Raw genomic sequence first — 18,631 nt, 5'->3', positions numbered from 1 at the left:
TCACTGTTGTTTATCTCACAGTTTTTTTTTTGGTAGTGTTCTTTTCTCCTCTGATTTTATCTCACTCACTTACGCTTCTCACACCTCACACTACGTACTCTCACTCACTCACTCTCACAGTACGCATCTCACACTCACATTCCCTCGCTCTTTTCGTTGCTTCCATTTTTCCATTCCTTCGCTCTCTCCGTTCGCTCGCTCGCACACTCCCTCACTCAGTCGTCCCTCCTTCCTCCAGTCCCACATTTACTCTCCCCCTCCCATACTCCCCACCCTCTCCCTGCGTAATCTCCCGCACACCCTCACTTTTTTCTTCAATCGCCACTTCCACCGAAAAGTGAAAATTCATTAATCACAACAGCAAACGGCGGCTAACTTCCTTTGGTCGTCATACAATCTATCATCAGTTTGCACCCCCGACATCGTATTCGTCCCTGGAAAGTCCTCTTCCCAGCCCAGAATCGTCACTCCCGGTAGCAACTTAGATCTATCACGCCAGCGGATCAGGATCAGCACGTCATCGTCGTCGTCGAGTCCCGCTAAAACCCGTAGTACGTCTAAGGCAGAACCGGTGAAAAAGTCCAGTCATTTGCTTGATTGCACTCGGAGAAGCCCCACAGCTCAGCGTCGTCATTGTATCACCCAGAAAAGCAGTCAGTACAAGCAGGTTAGACAGCATCAATCCAGCTCGTCCATATCAGCAAACTCCTGGTGCGTAAAACAAAAAAAAACTTCATTTCATTCCATTTATTTCCGTCATCAGATAGTAAGAACGACTTTGAAAAGTCTTTCCTGTCGCCGTATTAGTATTATTGAAGTCGTGTATCGCTTGTGAACTTATTGTCCTTCCAAGCCCGCCACAGGTTCTATTATATTCGTATCAACGCTCAGATATTTCCCTTATAAAAAAGGATATCATTAATCTGAGCTGTACACAATTGTCCATACTCCAATAATTCAACTGTTTAGTTGAAGATAGTATTGCAAAAACATAATTTTGAGGTATTCCAAATTATCTCATCAACTCCTCACATTTACATATCATAACCTTCCCACTACATAATTATCATGTCCCGTCAATTTCCATACTCATCTGCGCCACTTCGTTCGGTAAAGGAAGTCCAGTTCGGTCTTCTCTCGCCAGAGGAAGTCCGTGCCATCTCCGTGGCTAAGATCGAGTATCCTGAGACTATGGATCAAACAACTAAAAAACCTAGAGAAGGAGGTTTGAATGATCCACGTCTTGGTTCCATCGACCGTAACTTCAGATGTCAAACATGTGGTGAAGATATGGCTGAGTGTCCAGGTCACTTTGGTCACATCGAGCTTGCTAAGCCTGTATTCCACATTGGTTTTATTGCCAAGATTAAGAAAGTATGCGAGTGTGTGTGTATGCACTGTGGTAAACTTTTGTTGGATGAAACCAACATAGGTATGGCCCAGGCAATCAAGATCAGAGATCCCAAGAAGAGATTTAACGCCGTTTGGGCTGTTTGTAAGACTAAGATGGTCTGTGAGACCGATATTGCAGAAGACGGTGGAAATGAATTAAATCCTAACAGAAATAACAACCCAACTACCACCACCAGAGGTGGATGTGGTCACACTCAACCAACAATCCGTAGAGATGGTTTAAAGTTATGGGGTACATGGAAACACAACAAGTCATTCGATGAAAACGAGCAGCCGGAAAGACGTCTTTTGACCCCATCGGAGATCTTAAATGTTCTTAAGCACATTTCTTCTGAGGACTGTTTGAAATTAGGATTCAATGAAGACTATGCCAGACCAGAGTGGATGTTAATCACAGTTTTACCAGTTCCACCACCACCAGTGAGACCATCTATTGCGTTCAACGACACCGCCAGAGGAGAGGACGATTTAACCTTTAAGTTGGCTGATGTTTTGAAAGCCAATATCAATGTTCAAAGATTGGAAATGGATGGTTCACCACAGCATGTTATTTCCGAATTCGAAGCCCTCTTACAATTCCACGTTGCCACTTATATGGATAACGATATTGCAGGCCAACCACAAGCACTTCAAAAGACCGGTAGACCCATCAAGTCTATTAGAGCTCGTCTTAAGGGTAAAGAAGGTAGATTGAGAGGTAACTTAATGGGTAAGAGAGTGGATTTCTCTGCCAGAACGGTTATTTCTGGTGACCCTAACCTTGATTTGGATCAAGTTGGTGTCCCAATCTCTATTGCCAGAACCTTATCTTACCCAGAGATTGTTACTCCATACAATATTCACAAGTTGACCGAGTATGTGAGAAATGGTCCAAACGAACACCCAGGTGCTAAATATGTCATCAGAGATACCGGTGATCGTATAGATTTGAGATATAACAAGAGAGCAGGTGATATTGCCCTTCAGTACGGCTGGAAAGTCGAACGTCACTTAATGGATGATGATCCTGTTCTTTTTAACCGTCAACCATCTTTGCACAAGATGAGTATGATGGCTCACAGAGTCAAGGTTATGCCTTACTCCACTTTCAGATTAAATTTGTCTGTTACTTCTCCATATAATGCCGATTTCGATGGTGATGAAATGAACTTACATGTGCCGCAATCCCCTGAAACCAGGGCCGAGTTGTCTGAAATCTGTGCTGTTCCATTACAAATTGTTTCTGCACAATCAAATAAACCAGTCATGGGTATTGTGCAAGACACTTTGTGTGGTGTTCGTAAAATGACTTTACGTGATAACTATATAGAGTTTGACCAAGTGATGAACATGCTTTACTGGATTCCAGACTGGGATGGAGTTATTCCTCCACCTGCTATTGTGAAGCCTAAGCCATTATGGACAGGTAAGCAATTGTTATCTATGGCCATTCCAAAGGGTATCCATTTACAAAGATTCGATGGAGGCAAAGATCTCTTGAGTCCTAAGGACACTGGTATGTTAATTGTAGATGGTGAAATTATGTTTGGTGTTGTGGATAAGAAGACCGTTGGTGCAACCGGTGGTGGTTTAATTCACACAGTGATGAGAGAGAAGGGACCTCAGAGATGTGCCCGTTTATTCAGTGCTATCCAGAAAGTGGTTAACTATTGGTTGTTGCACAACGGTTTCTCCATTGGTATTGGTGATACAATTGCCGATGCATCCACCATGAGAGATATTACTACTACAATTACTGAAGCCAAGAACAAGGTTCAGGAGATCATCTTGGATGCCCAATCCAATAGACTTGAACCAGAACCTGGTATGACGTTGAGAGAGTCTTTCGAGCACAATGTTTCGCGTGTTCTAAACCAAGCTAGAGATACAGCAGGTAGATCTGCTGAAATGAACTTGAAAGATTTGAATAACGTTAAGCAGATGGTGGTTTCTGGTTCCAAGGGTTCTTTCATTAACATCTCTCAAATGTCCGCTTGTGTAGGTCAACAGATTGTTGAAGGTAAGCGTATTCCATTTGGTTTTGCAGACAGAACTTTGCCACATTTCACAAAGGATGACTACTCTCCAGAATCCAAGGGTTTCGTTGAGAACTCATACTTGAGAGGATTGACTCCACAAGAGTTTTTCTTCCACGCTATGGCTGGTAGAGAAGGTCTTATCGATACAGCCGTGAAGACCGCAGAAACTGGTTATATTCAACGTCGTTTGGTTAAAGCTTTGGAAGATATCATGGTTCACTACGATGGTACTACGAGAAACTCCCTTGGAGACATCATTCAATTTGTCTACGGTGAAGACGGTATTGATGGTACTCAAGTGGAGAAGCAATCGGTGGACACCATCCCAGGCTCTGATGCCTCATTTGAGAAAAGATACAGAATTGACGTCTTGGATCCTGCAAAGTCTATTCCAGAATCTCTTTTAGAATCTGGTAAGGAGATCAAGGGTGACGTTAAGTTGCAAAAGATTTTGGACGAAGAATATGCTCAACTTGAAAGCGACAGAAAGTACTTGAGGGAGGTCTGTTTCCCTAATGGTGACTTCTCGTGGCCATTGCCAGTTAACATGCGTCGTATCATTCAGAATGCTCAACAAATCTTCCATAACGGTAGATATAAAGCTTCGGACTTGAGACTTGATGAGATTATCAATGGTATAAGAGGGCTTTGTTCCAGACTTTTGGTTGTTCGTGGTGATTCTCCTTTAGTATATGAAGCCCAAGAGAACGCCACTCTCTTATTCCAATGCTTGTTAAGATCAAGATTGTCGTCTCGTAGAGTTGTCGAAGAATTCAAATTAAACAGAGCTTCTTTCGAATGGGTGATGGGAGAAATTGAAACTCAATTCCAGAAGTCTATTGTACATCCTGGTGAAATGGTCGGTGTTATTGCTGCCCAGTCCATCGGTGAACCAGCTACTCAAATGACGTTGAATACTTTCCATTATGCGGGTGTGTCGTCCAAGAACGTTACCTTGGGTGTTCCTCGTCTTAAGGAAATTCTTAACGTTGCTAAGAATATCAAGACTCCAGCTCTTACTGTGTACTTAGAGCCTGAGATTGCAGCCGACATTGAAAAGGCCAAGGTTGTCCAGTCTGCTATTGAGCACACGACCTTAAAGAATGTTACATCATCTACCGAAATTTACTATGATCCAGATCCAAGAACAACAGTTATTGAAGAGGATTACGACACTGTCGAGGCCTACTTCTCCATTCCTGATGAGAAAGTCGAGGAGTCTATTGAAAAGCAATCTCCATGGTTACTTCGTTTGGAATTGGACAGAGCTAAGATGCTTGACAAGCAACTTACTATGGCCCAAGTGGCCGAAAAGATCTCCCAGAATTTTGGTGAAGATTTGTTTGTCATCTGGTCCGATGATACTGCTGATAAGTTGATTATTCGTTGTAGAGTCGTCAGAGATCCTAAGTCTTTGGATGAAGAAGCCGACGCCGAAGAAGATCAAATTTTGAAGCGTATTGAAGCCCACATGTTAGAGTCTATCTCTTTGCGTGGTATCCCAGGTATAACCAAGGTGTTTATGATGCAGCATAAGATCAATGCTCCAGATGAGACTGGTGAGTTCAAGCAAGGAAAGGAATGGGTCTTGGAAACAGATGGTGTGAACTTAGCTGATGTCATGGCTGTCACAGGTGTTGACTCGGCTAGAACATACTCCAATAACTTTATTGAGATTTTGTCTGTTCTTGGTATTGAAGCCACTCGTACTGCTTTGTTCAAGGAAATTCTTAACGTTATTGCGTTCGATGGTTCTTACGTTAACTACCGTCATATGGCTCTTTTAGTTGATGTCATGACTTCCAGAGGTCACTTGATGGCTATTACTCGTCACGGTATTAACAGAACTGACACTGGTGCGTTGATGAGATGTTCTTTCGAAGAAACTGTTGAGATCTTGCTTGAAGCTGGTGCTTCTGCAGAATTAGATGACTGTAGAGGTATTTCTGAGAACGTCATGTTAGGACAAATGGCTCCATTGGGTACTGGTTCTTTCGACGTCATGGTTGATGATAAGATGCTTCAGACTGCACCTAGTAATGTACCAGTTGCTACTGAGTTTGCCGAAGACGGTGGTTCTACGCCTTATAGAGAATACGAAATGGAAGACGATAAGATCCAGTTCGATGACGGTGCAGCAGGTTTCTCACCTATCCACACCGCCCAAGTACAAGATGGTTCGGGTGGACTCACTTCTTATGGTGGACAACCTACATCTCCTTCGGCAACTTCTCCGTTCGCCTATGGAGCAGCTTCTCCATCTTTTGGTGGTGCTGTTTCTCCTGGATATGGTGGTACTTCTCCAAGCTACAGTCCTACATCTCCATCCTACTCACCAACATCTCCATCGTATTCTCCTACTTCGCCAAGTTACAGTCCAACATCTCCAAGTTACTCCCCAACATCGCCAAGTTACAGTCCTACATCACCTTCATACTCGCCAACTTCGCCATCATACTCACCAACATCGCCATCTTATTCGCCTACGTCGCCTAGTTACAGCCCAACTTCTCCAAGTTACAGTCCAACTTCGCCTTCGTACTCTCCAACATCACCATCTTACTCACCAACCTCCCCATCTTATTCTCCAACTTCTCCATCTTATTCTCCTACATCTCCATCTTATTCTCCTACATCTCCATCCTACTCACCAACTTCCCCTTCATACTCACCAACGTCGCCATCGTACTCGCCAACTTCCCCAAGTTACAGTCCTACGTCGCCTTCGTATTCCCCAACTTCACCACAGTACTCTCCAACTTCGCCACAGTACTCCCCAACCTCACCTTCGTACTCCCCTACTTCGCCCCAGTACTCTCCAGGTTCTCCTGAGTACTCTCCAAACTCTCCAAAGGAGAAGAAGGACGATTAGACCATATAGAGAAGTATTTGATTATCTACTCAGCTTATTTGTAATTATACTATATACGTAATAAACACGAAAAATAGAATTGTGATTATCTTGTAGTGATTAATATGATAATGATTGGTTAGAGTAGACTTTGGTACCCATCAATAAGAAACAAAGTAGAACATAGAGGGCATTTTGATCACGTGAAAAAATCGAAAACTCATATTCTTTTATTTATTCACAGAGATGGCCTACGAGATGACATTGGACATACAAGAAGAAAGGAATATCATAGGGAAGAATGTCTAATAGTCAGAAAGGTGGTAAGGAAAAGAAGGCTAATTCTAAGGCAATCTCGGGATCTCTCAAGGATGTGGATCAAAAGAGAAGACAGGTCTTTAAACCTATCCTTGACAATCCGTTCACTCAGTCTAATCTATGGCCATTTGTGAAGCCTGAAGTAGCAGACAATATAATAGAACATCTACTTCAGATTCTTGCACCCATCGGAAAGTATAATAAATTGCTCGTAGAATTAAAGCAATCGACTAGGTCAAATTCATTGAAACCCAGTGCCCCAACGTATTACGATGACGTCCTTGTGGGGTTCAATTCAACAGTAAAGGCGTTAGAAGACCAAGCTTCTCTCTATAGAAGGAAGAAAGAGCCAGCAACAAAGCGTCAGAAAACAAGTTCGTCTAGTAAATACATCAAGTACGTCTTCGTAACGAAATATGACATTACGCCAACAATCATTACAAGCTCATTCCCGACTTTAACTTATACTTCATCCAAAAGTCCAGAGAATAGAGTAAAGTTGATACAACTACCAAGAGGAACCATGACTAAATTGTCCGAGGTTCTTGGACAAACAAACTGTGGAATAGTTGCATTAAGTAATGATATTAGCGAAGCCATACCGTTGTACAATCTTATTGAGTCAGAAATAAAAGACATTGATATTCCATGGCTTCTGGGAATCTTCGATGAGGACTTCAAGATCGAATTGCAAGATCTAGCATTGAAGTTTCTCGCTACGAGTGCACCGATTATACCGAAGAAGAACGACCAGAAAGCCAAGAAAAAGACTCCTGCTGTTCCGACAGAGGATACTAGGGATTCTTGAGTCTTCGGGGGCTCTACAATTAGACATCATAGGTTTATTAAGCATAGAATAATAGAAAGTCATTGTCTGTGGTTGTAACAGAATAAATTTTCAATTGTACTTCAATTTGCTGACAAATTGAGTAGTTCTCTCGAAAACCAATCTCATAGCTTCGTACACCTAAACATTTCTGTAATAACTAAGCTGCATTCATACTGCTTCGTTGTCCACTCTGACCTGCTACTGCTATTCCAACCTTTATCCATGGTAAAAGCCATTCAAGATCTGAGAGCCTGCATATCTTGTCCATAAAGAATTTATGTTCCGTTCCGGTTGTGCGTCTAACAAGTTCCTATCAACAGCATAAGCAGAGTTAGTTAAGTAGCTAGTAAGAGGGAGTGAGACATACAGTACAGTGAGAATGTAAGAAAGTGGGGCTTCAGTTCAGAGATTGAGGCTCAAAAGGCGGACGCTACCAAGTTTGTTAATCTCGGTTATTTTAATTATTTCCGACAAGATTCCCATGTAGAATCGACTGTCTCCTGCCTAATCTGCCTAATCTGCCTACTCTGAATCCACAGTAAAGAGCCTAATAACGCGCTACCAAGTTGTTAATTCTCGGCTATTTATATACATATCCGGCAGCTTACTACATGAAGTTGGCTAACATGAAGGAATTATTCCATCGTATTAATAAGCACTTTTGCCTTGAACGGCTTGTACTAAGGTATTTTTTAAGTCAAACTGTGGTTAGATATACGGTTAATGGCTTGGAACTCAACCATGGCTTACCAATGGCTCGTAGATATCGGCAAAGACCCTCTAGATCGAGGTTTGGCTTTTTTAGCTTAATAAGTTACAATCAGATTATACTGTAACGAGAGAATTGGTGAGCTCACCAACGCTAATATGGTTGCTACGAGGTTTGGGTGCAAAAAAAGTTTTGAATTGCATTTAAAAGGAACCACAATTGTACTATTCTGATCAAAACATTTAATTGTCTCCATCATATCATAACCCAAAAGACAGGTTAATCTGATACTCACACAACCCAGAATACTATTAAACTAACGTTCCAATGCCTTCCAACAGAGCTGCTATTTTCTCCGGATCCAAGGATTTAGGAAAGATAGCTAAAATCGAAGAAGTCGACTTCCCAGTAGCTAACGATGACCAATTGATCATCAAGTCTGTAGCATTTGCTGCCAATCCAACTGACTGGAAACATGCTGTTCTTGAATGGGGTACTCCTGGCTCATTTGTTGGTACCGATGTCAGTTGTGTTGTCCACAGCGTTGGAAAGAATGTTAAGGGATTTGCTGTTGGTGATATCGTTGCCACTTTCTTACACAGTGGACCTGACAGAGGTGCATTCTCTGAGTACGTTACTGCTGATCCACCTCTCACTATCAAGTTCGATAAGGAATCTTTCGACGTTTCTCCACTTCCAGTAGGTTCTTCACCTTCTTCCGTTATCAAAAACTTTGAAGGGGCCGCTTCTTCTGCCTTGAGTTTAGGTACTATTGCTGTCTCCTTTGCTGATAGTTTGAAAATTTCTGAGAACAAGGAGGAAAACTCTGAAAGATATATTTTAATTTGGGGAGGTGCAACTGCTACTGGTATTTACGCTATTCAAATTGCAAAGCTAGTTTATGGATTGAAGGTCATCACAACTGCTTCCCCAAAGAATCATGAATTCTTGAAGTCATTAGGAGCAGATGTTATCTTCGACTATAGACAGCCAAGTGTCATTGAAGATATTGTTAAGTTTGCAAACGGCAAGATTGCCTATGCATTGGATGGAGTTTCAACGAAGAAGACATACCAACAAGTCTATGATGCCACCAAGGGTTCAGAGAAGGTAGGTTTTGACAACTTGTTGTTCTTGCCAAGCAGTGTCCTTACTGTCGATCCAGAGAGAAAGTCAGACACTTTTGCTGCTACCCTTGTATACTTAGCTGAGGCAAGGACTCAAATTGTGTCTGGTTCAAAAATCGAACCAAGTCAAGAGTTGGTTGACAACTATAATCACTTCTGGAATGACCTTTTACCTCCTCATATTCAAGAGCTCAAGACTCCAGCTTTGAGAATTTTATCCAGCGGATTAGAATCCACAAACGAGGCTCTTGATCTTTTGAGAGTGGACAAGGTTAGTGGAGAGAAGGTAGTCTTCAGAGCATAAATGAAAGGTTTATGGTGCGTTGGTGCCTCACCAAGTAAGATATTGTTTTTGGATTTAGATGCGAAATATTTGTTTTAAATATATGCAATTTTTGAAATTAAAAGTAATTTTGCAAGATAATGTAACTTGGTTTTGTAGATAGTTCATAAACATCCTAAATCTGGAGTTGTGGTAACAAGATTATATCCATGCTGTTGTTGCAAGTAGTTCCTTTGGAAGTGCCTCATTACAATACCAGCCCAACTCGTATCACTAGCCTTCCAAACAAGGCATGTTGATCCTACTCTGAATATCTCTTTTCCTAGTAATTCCATGCCAATTCCAAGCCTAACTGGCTAAGTTGCTGTCTTCAAGTAAATAGACGTACCTCAAATGATTTTGCAACATGTTAGGAAACAGGAAGGTGGGGCCGGTATACAATGATTGCTGTCAAAAATAAAGTATGCAGGACCATTTCTTTGTTAATTTTGTATTAATAAGCACAGCAAAAAGACGGACTACCCCTTGATAATTCCGACGTCAAATTCTACTCAGAAGAAACCCCTGAAATCCTCAGTTTGTAAAGCACTTAGGAAGCTTCGCAGATATGGGTATAAATTCCACCTTTAGCGTGTTGTAATTACTACTTGGTATAAAAATACTCAGCTTTTGTAGAAATTTCTGGAAAGTTTGTGCAGCGAGATTTTGGGTGCAAAAGAATAACACCATTTAAGGATCGTTACTGGCGCCATTATATAAATCATTGAACCGTCGTTCACATTATAAGACAGAAGTCCTTTCTTCAGTACACTCAAACTTAACATTTACTCATTTACTCATTTAGATATTACAATGCCATCCAATAAAGCTGCAGTTTTTACTGGATCAAAAGACTTGGGCAAGTTAGCCAAGGTTGTCGAAATCGAGTACCCAACCGTTAAAGATGATCAATTGATCATTAAGGCTGTGGCCTTTGCAGCAAATCCCACTGACTGGAAGCATGCCGTTTTTCAATGGAATGAACCTGGCGCCTTTTTTGGTACTGATGTTAGTGGCATTGTGGACCAAGTCGGAAAGAATGTTACCGGATTCAAAGTTGGTGATTACGTTTCTACGTTCATGCGTGGCGGAACTGAAAGAGGAGCTTTTGCTGAGTACGTTAAAGCTGATCCACATCTTACTATAAAGTTCGACAAAGAATCCTTCGATTTAACCCCACTTCCCGTAGGTTCTTCACCTTCGTCTTCCGTCAAGAACTTTGAAGGTGCTGCTTCTACCGCCTTAGGCTTAGGTACTGTTGGTGTATCCTTTGCACACACTTTGGCGATTTCAGAAAACAAGGAGGAAAACTCTCAAAGATATATTTTAATTTGGGGCGGTGCAACTGCTACTGGTATTTACGCTATCCAAATTGCTAAGTTGGTTTATGGATTGAAGGTTATCACTACTGCTTCCTCAAAGAATCATGAATTCTTGAAGTCCTTAGGAGCTGATGCAGTCTTTGACTATAAACAGCCAAGTGTCATTGACGATATTGTCAAGTTTGCAAACGGCAAGATTGCCTATGCATTGGATACTGTTGCCTCTAAAGAGACATACCAACAAACCTACGATTCCACAAAGGGATCAGATAAAGTTGCTTTCGACAATTTGTTGGCAATAAAGAGTGAAGATCTCAAACTTAATTCTGAAAGGAAGTCAGACACGTTTGGTGCAACTCTTGTTTATTTCGCTATAGGCACAACTCAATCTGTTGGTAATACTAAAGTTGAGCCAAATCAAAAGTTGATAAGTGACTATAAGCACTTCTGGTATGACCTTTTACCTCCTTATGTACAAAAGATCAAGACTCCATCTTTGAGAATTTTGGCAAGCGGATTAGAATCGAGCAACGAGGCATTTGACCTTTTGAGAGAAAGCAAAGTCAGTGGGGAGAAGGTTGTCTTCAGGGTTTGAGCTCTTCTCATCCTAAAGTTGTGGTGTCCCTTTTGTTTGCGCTGTCGTGTAACCTGATATGTAGCCTAACTATATTGATTTGGTAAAGCCGATTGTTTTCGTGTATAGGTGAAATATATCAAAGTTGTAGATCAAGCGTTTTGATTTGCGGCTACTATGATCTGGATGTTGAGTATTGTTTTGCTGGGACTACAAAGAATTAGTCCAGAAAATGTTGTAGGCATTGTCTTTCCAAAGGGACCCAAATATGCTCAAGTGTATCTTCAAACGACTATATCCTTTTTGCCACTGGACATCATAGCACCACTATGATATGTATTAGCTGTGCCTATAACTACTACCATTTCTCCAATTGGAGAGCATAGAGATGGTTGGAACCAACGACTTCATAATTTGAGTGTTCTCTGGAAGTCTCTCCTTTTCCTAGGTAATTCAGTCCTCAATTAACTATTGCTGAAGTAGCATTGTATTTAGTGATACTATTCGTCTATTTTGGTGACATTCGTCGAGTACGTACTTTTCAGCATCACAAGTAGCTTATGGAGAACTACCCGTGTGCTGTAAATAATGCATGGAGCTGTACTTTGTCTGTCTTTGCTGGTTTCCCCAAGGTTTCTTGTTCTTAGTGTGGATGGTTGAATAATCTTGCGATTTCTCGATTATACGCTAGAATGTCAGTATAAAAAGTTCATACTGTATTGATCATAGCTGTTTAGGACAGAGTTAGTTCAAATCTCGATAAATACTATGATAGCTACAGTCAGTGTTTCCTAATTCGTAAAATAGGCTGCAAAAACGCATTTGCCAGCCTTTTGTGTGACTTAAAAGGACTTCACCACCCAGTATTTGTTACTTCAGAGCAATGGAAGTGAAGTGGTTCACATATTTTAAAATGATGCTGGAACAGTGCTAGCTGTACCATATAGAAACCAGGATCATGGATTATTCTGATCAACTACTACAACTCAAACCAATGTAACGGTTGGCTTTTAGTTTATCCGGTAAGTACTTCCGCATTCCGATCGGACTACAAACATGACAATGACATAGCCACTAGAAGATCCCAAACTCCTGTAAGCATTGCTATATGATGGTGAATATACAAGTAGTGTTACCTAATGCTGCCTATGGCTTTGTTTGATCTCCTCGGGGTATAATTTCATTGATTAGAAGACTCCAGAAAAAGCGTCTAAGAATACTGTCAAATGATGGATTTATCGGAGATGTGACTTATAGTACCGGATGAATGGGAAGTATCAACTCCGAGAATAGGAATGAACAGGACGAACGCCTCCTGCTACGTCTTCTACTTCACTGTGGGTTGCAAAATACGAATACTATTCTTCTCTATATACCTTTGAACAATATATAAAAAAGTAATACTCAAGTTTGAATACGTTTACTTCATAATTACTAGTAACTTCACTTACACTTTCGGCGACTGAATTATTATACAACATAATCTTCATTGAGAATCGATAATCTAACTGTTCATTATTCCTTTAAAAAGTAGAAATGTCTTCCATCAAAGCCGCTGTCTCCACCGGCTCCAAAGAATCCGGTAAGTTAGTAACTATCACTGATATTGATTTTCCTACGATTGAAGATAACCAATTGCTTTTCAAAGCTGTCGCCTATGCTGCCAACCCTACCGACTGGAAGCATGCCGTCTACGATTTGGGATCCCCTGGGTCTATTTACGGCACTGATGCAAGTGGTATAATCGTAAAGGTTGGAAAAAATGTGAAAGGATTTGAAGTTGGTGACTATGTTTCCACCTTTATGCATGGTAATCAGCTGAATAAGAGAGGTGCCTTTTCTCAATACATTATTGCAGACCCAGATACTACAATAAAGTACAACAAGGCTTCTTTCAATAACAATCCACTTCCAGTCGGAACCACTGCCTCCTCGAAGATCAGGACCTTCGAAAGTGCAGCAACTGCTACATTAAGTTTAGGTACAGTTGCTGTGTCTTTTGCTGATGGTTTGAAGATCTCTGAAGATAAGGAGGAAAACTCTCAAAGATATATCTTAATTTGGGGAGGAGCAACTGCTACCGGTATTTACGCAATCCAAATTGCTAAGTTGGTTTATGGATTGAAGGTCATCACTACTTCATCTCCACAGCATCATGAGTTCTTGAAGACTTTGGGTGCTGATGAAGTCTTCGACTATAGACTGCCAAATGTTGTTGGAAGCATCATAGAAAGTGCAAATGGTGAAATATATTACGCTTTGGATACCGTTTCGACTAAGGAATCGTACCAACAAACCTACGATTCTACCAAGGGCTCCAAGAAAGTAGCTTTTGACAACTTGTCAGGTGTCTTTGGCAACGACATCGTGACGGACCCTACAAGAACTCTTGACACATTTACTGCTACTGCTTCTTATTTAGCTGATGGAAGAAAGCACCACATGGGTGCAACAGAATATGTTCCATCGGAGGAATTTTTGAGACGCTATAGACATTTCTGGTACGACCTCTTACCACCCCACATCGAGGAGCTCAAGACCCCCAATTTAATAGTTTTATCTAGTGGGTTAGAGTCCACTAGCGAAGCCCTTGAGCTCTTACGGGAGGACAAAGTCCGGGGAGGAAAGGTAGTCTTTAGGGCTTAATGAATTGCTATTGCAGAGGGGTGGGTCATATTGGTCAGTTTAGTTTTGGTTATCACACTAGGGCAGTCCACTTTTCTCGATTTTCAATGTTGTTTCTTTGAAATCTCTGATGATTGAATATATTACTTGAGTAGCATAAGCTGTAGAAGACCTGGTAATCAAGTCTAAGTGCCTACAATCTACTATTCTGTGTAACTGTTGCATATTCTTCGGGTAACGAGCCGGCATTCCCGAGTTCTTTGGGTGCAAAACTGCGACAAACAAAAGAAATGTAGAGGTTTGTTTAAATCATTCCTGCTGTAGGTGATACGTGGGTTGAAAAAAAGCTGTCATACTCATTGAATCAATCTACCAAATATCAATATTCCATCCATTTTTACCTTACACATCCATATCCATCAACTTGAGCCGACACATAGAATCTACTTACCAGCTTTACGAGCTAACTTTACTCTAAAACACTCCCCAATAATCCAACATAACGACATATAGATAGAAACAAAATCACGTGATCTCACTCCAAGTCAAAATCAAAAAACACCCATGCCTCAACACTTCTCCCAAACGCGTTCACGAAATTATTCACTTTCACTATAAAGATTGGGACTGTTCTTTCATTAAGTGTGTTCAATAGGTCAGAATACTAGTGACAGGACGATTTGTTAGTCGAAACGGTTCAAATTCGGGTACATAATGACCAAGACGTTTTCTACTGCGTTGGAGCTTCCTTGGGTGGAAAAATATCGTCCCCACAAACTAGATGATGTTGTAGGCAATGAAGAAACGGTGGAACGTCTTAAGCTTATAGCACACGATGGTAATATGCCACATATGATCATTTCAGGACTTCCAGGAATTGGAAAAACTACTTCGATCCATTGTCTTGCATTTGAATTACTTGGACCAGAGTACTACCAACAAGCAACATTGGAATTGAATGCATCAGATGACAGAGGTATTGATGTCGTTCGTAATAAGATCAAGCACTTTGCACAAACTAAAATCCTGTTACCACCAGGACGCCATAAGATCATTATTTTGGATGAAGCAGATTCCATGACTCCAGGAGCGCAACAAGCGTTACGTAGAACCATGGAAATCTACTCTAATACAACTAGATTTGCATTTGCATGTAACCAATCGCTGAAAATCATTGAACCATTGCAACTGAGATGTGCCATTTTACGTTATAACAAATTGGCAGACGACCAAGTCTTGACCAGACTCTTGGAAGTAGCAAAGGCAGAAGATGTTAAATACAATAGTGAAGGTCTCCAAGCATTGATTTTCACTGCAGAAGGTGATATGAGACAAGCCATAAATAACTTACAGAGTACAGTTGCTGGTTTTGGATTCGTCAATGATGTTAATGTATTTAAAATTGTCGACCAACCTCACCCACTTGTGATTCAAAAGATTTTAATAGCATGCACTAAGAATAAAGATATCGACGAAGCTTTGGCCTTATTGGATGGCTTATGGGACAAGGGATATTCTGCTATTGATATAGTTACACTGACATTCAAAGTAGCGAAGACGCTACCAGGCATAGGTGAGCAGAAGAGGTTGGAGTTAATCAAGGAGATTGGATTTGTTCATATGAGAGTATTGGAGGGAGTGTCTACATACTTGCAATTATGTGGGATGTATGCCAAGATCTGTGATTTGTAATGATTCTAATAGCGAAGTTTGTACGTATAGATATAACAATATCAAAATAATATATCGATGGGTTGCTGTAGGTGTCGTTCAATGTTGTAATTGAAAGATCGCTATTAATGCTATTGTTTTGTGTCTATTCAATGGATTAAGTTTAACCCCACCATCACATCTTCGATCTTGCAATTCATCTGCATCGTTATTCGTTACGAGCTTAGCTAATGCTTACTATAAGCATCACATAGCAATTCGAAGTGCTTGATTTGATCATCAACGAACTCATTTGGAATCTCGCCAGCATTTTCATTTTTCAAAATGCTCACCACAAGGAAATAGTTATTATACAAGAATATCTCCTTTTCCGTAGACTTCTTACGACTGCCAAAAGAGTGGGTGCTCAACTTCGTAAGAAAATTCTCGAAGTCATTTCTCAACCTGTTGACTGAAGTATATATGGGCTCTCCTTTAAAATCTTTGCTCTTATCTTTGGATGTGCAAAGTTTTAGCAAACCCAGCAAGAACTGAGCGAACTGTTGAGTAACGTTCACAGGAGCTAATGGTGCTCCCTCTTGCTTATGGATTACAGCTTTCTTCATTGCTTCACAATTCAAATCGATTACTCTTGTGAAGTGTGGCCAGAGAATAAGTAACAAAGAGTTGTGATAATCGTCAAGGATTGGGATGTGAAACTGATCATGAAGCTGTGATTGGGAATTCTGAATAAGTCTTATCATGAGCAAAATTGCATATCCATCACATGTACCAAAGCTTGAAGACAACGCTTGGGCTCTTGCTGTGTTAGCAGAACTATTACTTTTCAATATTAAAGAAGGAGTGTGAGTAATGAGCCATGTTACAAATTCGGCTCCCATTTTGAACACATTGTTAAACATGACGTGATACCATTCCCCTTTATGAGCGGCTGATGTATCAAGGGCATCCGATGGATTATTTGGGTCAAGCTTAAATAACGAGTCAACTTTTTCAAATTTCTCATTACCTTGGTAAAAGAATTCAATGATGAAAAGGTACTCCACGATAATATTATCAATGAGAGCAATGGAGTACTGGTTGAATACAAATTCAAGCCAGTATGCAAAAGGTGTGGTTTCAGCAATTTGAGACGGCATGGCAGTATTTGTATCAGGAGTTCTTTCCGTATCAAGGACTTGTACTCTCTTATCTATAGATTGTAAATACTCGCTCATGCTGAGTTGGTTTGCAGTTGCATTCTGATGATTACTCTGCGATTGCACTGTGGATGAACTGGAAGCCTTCCACCCTCTCCATGACGTCCCAAATATCCCCATCAGCATATCTCCGCTATTCCCGAGTACAAATGTCTCGTCAACATGGCGGATATGCAACTTTTCCAAAGCATAGATATACTTGGCAAAACGGGTCTGGTAATACCATCTCATTGTGAAGATATATGCAAGTTTTAATTGATTGGCCAACTCCTTATGTTGTTGTTGAAGAAAAACATAAGCCTCTTTAACTGTGAGCAAATTCTGCTGAATTGTCTGTGACGAGCTCTTGGTAGAGGACCTTAAAGCCTTGATGTTCTTTATTATAAAATCTCTAATACGCTCAACAGCTTTGCTGGTTAACAACTTTATTCCGGCTTCCAATTGCCTAAATGGCTCGGAGTCTATGTACATCTTGGACAACTCCGTATCCAGATTACCAGCCTTGATATTGGCGATCAATTGCAGTTTCTCAGTCAAAAACTTGAGGTTGTCCAACCAATTGACGTCTACTTCATCATGGATTACAGATTTGACTACATCTGGTGAAATGGCAAGGTCAAGAATGATAGGATTAAGTTTTTCTGTGATTGTACGTTGTAATGATGAGTCAGCTGAGAGCTTTGTGGATTGTTGCTGTAAGGAGACAAGGCTGGAGGATAACTCGGTTAAATCAGTATGAAAGCCTTCTAGAATCGTTTCTATTGGGACAAGTTTGTGCCTGTATTCTTTGATGGCATTATGAAAGTCTTGAAAATTCTGGCTTAGCTTGGGTAATACATCAGGTTCTATTGAGTCTAAATCATAGTCTCCCGAATCTTGGGCAGCTACATCGATTCTGAGTTGCTCAAGTATAAATGGTAGATGATTCTTTTTGTTAGTGGAATCGAACTGGATATATTTCTGGAGGTTTTCTAGTGATCGAATTTCCGGAGAATTCTGTGGCTGATCTGTTTCTGGTAAGGCGACTTGTGTTGGCAAGATACTCTTTAGTGTTTGTAGAGCACTCATTTGGGGAAGAATAAGCTATGCAGAAAACCAAGCGGGAGTCTATAAAAATGATGTATTGAATGTATCGAGCCAACAATTGGCTAATGAATGATGCCTATTATAGCCCGTGCCGTTGTATTTATAATACCAAGATGAAAAAGAGAAAGAATAAGAACATGGAGTATTTACAGCCAACGAGTTTATGATTTGTTTGGATGTTGGAGGTGTTTATGTCACGTGATCGGTATGGTAGATTTGATATGATATGGTATGGTATTGCGGTAGTGGTGTTTGAATAATCGGGGTATAGGGTCCCACGGAGAGGTGGTGTTGGAAAGATGTAAGAGATTAGGGTGAAATAAGCTATGGAAGTTGTAATTATAGAGTTGGGTTGTGGGGGTGTGAGAGTTTGAGTGTAGGTAGCTGGTATGTATGAAGAAACGTGTTTTTGTTTTGCTCATAATGGTATCTACATTTGTATTTTATGAGGGTGTAAAAGTTTTGTTAGGGAAGTGATAGCCATTTTGCGGGGAACAAGAAGAAACCGGTTTAGAGACTTGTTGCTGTTATGGAATACAGAATTATATAATTCAGTTTTGCTTGATA

The 18,631-nt window shown here is 40.7% G+C and overlaps 7 protein-coding genes across 7 annotated transcripts; 6 read left to right on the top strand and 1 right to left on the bottom strand. All coding sequences in view use genetic code 12, as the record gives it.

The window, feature by feature from the left end:
• Nucleotides 1–952: 952 nt before the first annotated feature.
• On the top strand, nucleotides 953–6,448 carry RPO21 (DNA-directed RNA polymerase II subunit RPB1). The gene has a single exon (XM_064920978.1). The coding sequence runs from the start codon at nucleotides 1,069–1,071 to the stop codon at nucleotides 6,301–6,303; it is 5,235 nt and encodes a 1,744-aa protein (XP_064771728.1). The 5' UTR covers nucleotides 953–1,068; the 3' UTR covers nucleotides 6,304–6,448.
• POP3 (Pop3p) lies at nucleotides 6,371–7,752 on the top strand. Its single transcript, XM_064917904.1, has one exon. The coding sequence runs from the start codon at nucleotides 6,584–6,586 to the stop codon at nucleotides 7,406–7,408; it is 825 nt and encodes a 274-aa protein (XP_064771727.1). The 5' UTR covers nucleotides 6,371–6,583; the 3' UTR covers nucleotides 7,409–7,752.
• A 637-nt stretch (nucleotides 7,753–8,389) lies between these two features.
• Nucleotides 8,390–9,672, top strand: RJT20DRAFT_62187 (zinc-binding alcohol dehydrogenase family protein). Its single transcript, XM_064920977.1, has one exon. It carries the CDS (start codon nucleotides 8,466–8,468, stop codon nucleotides 9,567–9,569), a length of 1,104 nt encoding a protein of 367 aa, XP_064771726.1. The 5' UTR covers nucleotides 8,390–8,465; the 3' UTR covers nucleotides 9,570–9,672.
• Nucleotides 9,673–10,098: 426 nt separating this feature from the next.
• RJT20DRAFT_130995 (zinc-binding alcohol dehydrogenase family protein) lies at nucleotides 10,099–11,654 on the top strand. The gene has a single exon (XM_064917903.1). It carries the CDS (start codon nucleotides 10,401–10,403, stop codon nucleotides 11,502–11,504), a length of 1,104 nt encoding a protein of 367 aa, XP_064771725.1. The 5' UTR covers nucleotides 10,099–10,400; the 3' UTR covers nucleotides 11,505–11,654.
• A 1,286-nt stretch (nucleotides 11,655–12,940) lies between these two features.
• RJT20DRAFT_62180 (zinc-binding alcohol dehydrogenase family protein) lies at nucleotides 12,941–14,157 on the top strand. Its single transcript, XM_064920976.1, has one exon. The coding sequence runs from the start codon at nucleotides 13,020–13,022 to the stop codon at nucleotides 14,127–14,129; it is 1,110 nt and encodes a 369-aa protein (XP_064771724.1). The 5' UTR covers nucleotides 12,941–13,019; the 3' UTR covers nucleotides 14,130–14,157.
• Nucleotides 14,158–14,589: 432 nt separating this feature from the next.
• Nucleotides 14,590–15,903, top strand: RFC4 (replication factor C subunit 4). Its single transcript, XM_064920975.1, has one exon. The coding sequence runs from the start codon at nucleotides 14,823–14,825 to the stop codon at nucleotides 15,798–15,800; it is 978 nt and encodes a 325-aa protein (XP_064771723.1). The 5' UTR covers nucleotides 14,590–14,822; the 3' UTR covers nucleotides 15,801–15,903.
• A 103-nt stretch (nucleotides 15,904–16,006) lies between these two features.
• On the bottom strand, nucleotides 16,007–18,180 carry VPS52 (Vps52p; the record flags this gene model as incomplete). The annotated part of the gene is made up of 3 exons (XM_064915939.1): nucleotides 17,476–18,180; nucleotides 17,126–17,439; nucleotides 16,007–17,032 (listed from the first exon to the last, which is right to left on the bottom strand). The coding sequence occupies exons 1-3, from the start codon at nucleotides 18,044–18,046 to the stop codon at nucleotides 16,007–16,009; spliced, it is 1,911 nt and encodes a 636-aa protein (XP_064771722.1). The 5' UTR covers nucleotides 18,047–18,180.
• Between the last annotated feature and the right edge of the window lie 451 nt (nucleotides 18,181–18,631).

The sequence above is a fragment of the Scheffersomyces xylosifermentans genome (assembly GCF_036884685.1).
Source record: "Scheffersomyces xylosifermentans strain CBS 12540 chromosome Unknown RJT20scaffold_8, whole genome shotgun sequence".
Lineage (NCBI taxonomy): Eukaryota > Fungi > Ascomycota > Pichiomycetes > Serinales > Debaryomycetaceae > Scheffersomyces > Scheffersomyces xylosifermentans.
This window is presented reverse-complemented; position numbering and strand designations above follow the sequence as displayed.